Source organism: Adiantum capillus-veneris, chromosome 9, assembly GCF_014529385.1.
Source record: "Adiantum capillus-veneris isolate H3 chromosome 9, ASM1452938v2, whole genome shotgun sequence".
NCBI lineage: Eukaryota > Viridiplantae > Streptophyta > Polypodiopsida > Polypodiales > Pteridaceae > Adiantum > Adiantum capillus-veneris.
The window spans coordinates 115,794,825-115,800,515 of record NC_140939.1 but is presented as its reverse complement, the minus strand read 5'-3'; the positions used below and the strand labels follow the sequence as shown (position 1 = coordinate 115,800,515).

General features: G+C 41.5%; 1 protein-coding gene across 1 annotated transcript; it reads left to right on the top strand.

The window, feature by feature from the left end:
• Positions 1 to 461: 461 nt before the first annotated feature.
• On the top strand, positions 462 to 1,001 carry LOC147451031 (uncharacterized). The gene has a single exon (XM_086520566.1). It carries the CDS (start codon positions 462 to 464, stop codon positions 999 to 1,001), a length of 540 nt encoding a protein of 179 aa, XP_086376692.1.
• The last annotated feature ends 4,690 nt before the right edge of the window (positions 1,002 to 5,691 follow it).

Here is a 5,691-nt window from a genome sequence, read left to right as displayed (position 1 = left end):
CTCACAGGCTTAAAAAAGTAGTTGCTTGCAGTTCAAGCAGCCCCGTACAGGTCAAAAAAATGACCCCTGCTGCTAAATGAGTCCCTGGCAGGTCAGTGATAACCCTCCCATTACCTGCCAGCTTTTAAAATATCAATTATGCTATATTTTGACCTATTTTTGCTTAATTGGTAAATATCTAGGAGGACTTTAATAAAGTCTATGCTTAAATGATTACTGCAACCCTTCAATTTTACCTATTTTACTCAATTCACAGTGTAAACTTCCAGGGGTCATAACTATGCTAGTTTTTATCGGAATTCATTTCTGAAAATTTATAGCCCGGGGTTTGTTGTGCTTAAGATTCCAAAAATACCAATATTTGCCATGGTCGGACAATTCTACATTGCTTTTTCAATAATCATATCAGTTTGATTAAGCTTTATACAACCTTTAAGGTTTCAGAAACTGGAAACCTTACAATGGAGGAGTTGAGGCTTTTGTGGGTTCGTAATCATCAAAGTGAACTTCGCAGTGAGGTGTATCAGGGCTTGACAGATATGGTTGGAGCAAGAGATGGAACAAGGGATGATAGAGAACCGTTATTGGGTGCTAATGTTGGAAGAAGGGTTGTATTGCCTTCTTCGTATGTTGGTGGCCCTCGCTATATGCACCAGTTGTATCAGGATGCCATGGAAATTGTACACAAGAGAGGAAAACCTGATCTCTTCATTACATTCACATGCAATCCTGGATGGAAGGAGATACAGGATGCATTACTGCCTGGACAGACATCCAATGATCGTCCTGATCTTACTGCCCGTGTTTTCTACCATAAGTTCAAGGATTTGATGGGCTTGCTCATTAAGAGAATTATTTTTGGTAAGGTCATTGGAAACATTTCTATGATTGAGTTCCAAAAGAGAGGCCTTCCTCATGCTCACATTCTATTGATACTTGCATCTGAGCATAAGCTAGCAGAGACATTGCATTATGATAAGATTGTGTGTGGAGCTTCCTGATAAGGTAATGTTTCCATAGTTGTATGATGTTATCAATCGGTGTAATGTGCATGGCCCGTGTGGAAACTTGAATAAGAATGCTCCATGTATGAAAGAGGGAAAGTGCAGGTTTAAATATCCTCCAAGATTCACTGCATCGACTATTGTGGCTAGGGATGCATACCCAACGTACATGAGGAGGGATGATCGATTACACTGTTCATAATAAAGTGTAAATGAGTAATAAATGGATTATTCCATACAATCCATTTTTGTCAATAAGGTACAATGCACATATCAATGTGGAGGTTTGCTACACTATATCTGCTGTGAAATATCTCTACAAGTATGTTTATAAGGGACATGACAGGGCCACTATTGTTCTACACCTAAAAAGTTTACACCTAAAAGTTGTTAGAATGGCTAACAATAGTAAAGAGAGTGAAATTAATGTTGATAACTTTGATTTTGCTCATGAGCAAGCTACTAATGATGCTTCAATGCTTGTTAACTATCTTGTTTCTAGGCTTCAACAAGCCATGTGCAATCCATCTCTCCAAAGTGAAGTGCAACGGTAGCTCCGTGCTCACGGGATTCTCCAAGCTCATCACCATGACGAGGGAACACCTAGGAAGCCTCCTTGTGAGACTACCAAAAGAGGTCTCTCTCCGATTCGGGAAGAAGAAGAGAATCCATATGAAGGGCTCAAGAATTTACTTCTTGATGATGCATCTCCTTCCCAAAGGAGAACTCAAGAGCCTCCACCGAAGGAATGAGAAAGAAGCGAGTCTCCCACCACCTCGGGGGAGATGGCTCCACGAAGACGGCGGGCTAAACGCTCTCCATCACCACCAAAGCGGAGAAGACCATCACACTCTTCTCCACGCCATAATTCAAAGAGGGATGATAAAAAGCAAGAGAAGAAAAAGGCGAGAAAGAGGACACCCTCTTCTCCATCTTCTTCATCCTCTTCCTCTTATGAAATCTATGGTGAAGACAATAAAGATCAAGACAAGAAAAAGGCGAGAAACAGGTCACCCTCTTCTCCACCTTCTTCAAATTCTTCACCTTCTGAAGAAAGTGATGGTGCAACCTTTGAACCATCAAAAAGAAGAGGCCATAGGAAATCCTATGCCGCATGGAAGAGGTCGTCCAAGTTGAAGAAATTCAAAGAGGGAGGGAAGAGCATCTCTTTTCTTACCTATGATGGTACCTTTGGTGCTACGGACAAAGTCTTGGCTTTTATCCAACAATTCGATGCGGCGTTTGGAGATGAGGGCTTCACGGAGTCCTCTAAGCTACGCCATGTAGCTATGCACTTTCAAAAGTCCGCTAGACAATGGTGGTCTAGCCTACGAGCAAACGGTGAAGCTCCACGAACATGGAAAGCTTTAAGAGCTTCCATTATGAAGCAGTTTTTGGCCACCGATGCCAAAGACAAAGTACTCACCGAATGGCGAAGCTTAAATCTCTCTCCCAATGAATCTATCCACAAATATGTAGACAAGTTTTGGGACCTACAACTCAAAGCCACTGTCTTCAAAAAGTTGGATTTTGGAGAGCAAAAGCAACAATTTTGTGCGGGCTTAACCGAAGAAATGGAGGAGTATGTCAACCCCCGGAAAACAAGGGTTCCAATGAGCCTAAGGAGAAGGACAATGTCCAAAAGTCTCCTAAGGGCAACTCCAACAAAGCTAAAGAGAAGGGAGTTTACAAAGGTAAGAATAAACTCTCCCCTGAAGAGCTTGAGCGTTATCGTAAGGATAACCGGTGTTTCAAGTGCGGCGAACAAGGACATGCGTACCGCGCTTGTCCCCAAAAGAACAACCGCCAAGATCCTCCTAGAGCTTCCTTGGTTGAAATCCAAGAGGAGGAGACTCACCAAACTCACCACAAAGGATCTCCTCTATGCCATGCTTGGGGAAAGGTAAGAGAACATGATGCTTTTATTCTCTTTGACCCTGGTTCTACTCACAATTTTATATCTATAGAGTTGGCCACCAAGCTAGAAATACAATCCTACGAGATGGGAGATTTCCTACCCGCAGACAGTGCCTTCAAGGGGCAAGAAGCTTCAGCCACTCCCTTAATCGGGAAATTGGGGCTTCATGTCCAAGGCTATGTGGACAAAGAGGACTTCTTTATCTCTCCTCTCAAGCATGAGGATGTAATCCTAGGGGCACCATGGTTTGACCGCCTGGATGCCGATGTTAAATTTCCTGAAAGGAGAATCTCCTTTAGGTTTAGGGAAAAAGACATGTATATAGATGCTAAGGAAATGGGTAACACCATCCCCATTGTACATATACCAGCTTTCAACAAGTCAATAAAGAGCTCTATTTCCGTGTACATTATTTTTGTTAAAGACTCTCAAAATGAACCTAAGGCTTTAGCAAAAGAAAATAGAAGCAACCAAAAGGAATTAGAGTTATCCAATTTTCTCAAGGGGTTTCAAGATGTTTTTATTGACGACATCCCTTGTGAGCTACCTCCTAAACGAGGTAATGATGACCATGCAATTGAACTTCTTCCAGGAAGTTGACCGCCTAATAAACCTCCTTATAGAGTTTCTCAAGCTCAACAAGAGGAGATTATGCGGAAAGTGCATGAGTTAGTTGAGAAGGGTATGGTTAGGCCAAGCTCATCTCCATTTTTCTCACCTGTGCTATTAGTGCAAAAGAAAGACGGCACATATCGTATGTGTGTCGACTATAGAGCACTAAATAGGATCACTATCAAGAATAGGTTTCCCGTTCCACGGTTAGAAGACCTATTTGATAAGCTACAAGGATCGACCTACTTCAGTAGGGTTGACCTAAAAAGTGGCTATCATCAAATAAGGATAGTTGATCAAGACATTGTAAAGACCGCATTTCGTACTACATTTGGTCTTTACGAATACATTGTCATGTCTTTTGGCTTGACCAATGCACCAGCCACATTCAACCGCTTGATGGAGAAGCTGTTCAGGCCTCATCGAACCTTCACTGGAGTGTTCTTTGATGATATTATCATCTACTCTAATTCATTGGAGGAACACAAGCAACACCTCCAAGTAATATTTCAAGTTTTAAGAGAGAATAAACTTTATGTTAATCGAAAGAAAAGTGAATTTTTCTTGCAAGAGATTCAGTATTTAGGTCACATTATCTCTCAAGATGGCATCCAAATGGATCCATCCAAGTTAGAGGTAATAAAAGGATGGCCTAAACCAAGGAATCTTCATGAACTAAGAAGCTTCATAGGTATGTGTGCATACTATAGACACTTCATAGAAAAGTTCTCACAAATTGCGGGACCATTACATGACCTAACAAAGAAAAGCGTTAGGTATACATGGTCTGCTAAGGAGAACAATGCTTTCGAAAAGCTTATCTCTCAACCTGTGCTTACACTACCGGATCTCTCAAAACCATTTGAGGTCCAATGCGATGCTTGTGGTGATTGCCTTGGAGCTGTTTTGCTCCAAGAAGGGCACGCCATAGGCTATGAGAGTCGAAGGCTCGACCCTGTTGAGCAAGCTCTAGGCATATACGAAAAGGAACTCCTTGAAGTTCTACATGCCTTAGACTCATGGAAGCACTATTTATTGGGGACTCCTTTCATTCTGCGAACGGATCACCAAAGTCTTAAGTACTTCATGACGCAGACCAAACTCTCCGACAAACAAATGAGGTGGGCAAATTTCCTTTCGCAATTCCATTTTCATATTGCTCACATTGCTGGCAAGCATAATCAAGTAGCTGATGCACTCTCAAGACGGCCGAGAGTGAATGCGGTTTCCATAGCAACTCACAATGATCTATCTTCAATGATAGATGAGTATGCTATTGATCCCGATTTTAGAGATGTGATTTCAGCCCTTGCATTAGGGAAGAAAGAAGAACCATTTACTTTACAAGATGGTTATCTTCTCTATGGCAATAGACTATGCGTTACTAACTCACTACGTGAGAAAGTAATGTATGAATCTCATGCTCCACCTTATGCGGGGCATAGAGGGATTCAGTCTACCTTAAAGTGAATTGAAACATATTTCTATTGGCCTACCATGAAAGTGAACATACAAGAGTATGTTTCCAAATGTGTGGTATGCCAAAAGACCAAATTTGATAGAGGGAAGCAACTTGGATTGCTTCAACCCTTGCCAATCCCTAATTCACCATGGAAGAGCATATCCATGGATTTTATCTTTGGATTGCCTAAGTCTATCCATGGGAATACGGGAATATGGACGATAGTAGACAGGTTTAGTAAACAAGCTCATTTTATACCTGTCAAAAATACTATCAAAGCCCATCAAATGGCAACCCTCTTTATTTCACAAATTTTCAAGTACCATGGCTTGCCCATGTCCATAGTGTCGGATAGAGATCCTAGAATGACCAGTAATTTCTGGAAGGGTCTCTTTGAGAATTTAGGAACAAGGCTAAACTTCTCTTCGGCCTATCATCCACAAACTGATGGCCAAAGTGAAATAGCTAACCTAACCATTCTCGATCTACTAAAAGCCTATGTAACGGAAGTAGATCAAAGATCCCAATGGGAGAAGTACTTACCCTTAGTGGAGTATGCTTACAATAACACTGTACATACTTCCACGGGAAAAGCACCTTTCGAGGTAATTGAGGGAAGATCAAAAAGTCCCTTGCTACTTAAGGTACATGGGAAGATCTTCACTGCAGATGAATATAGCCAAGACCTACAAGAA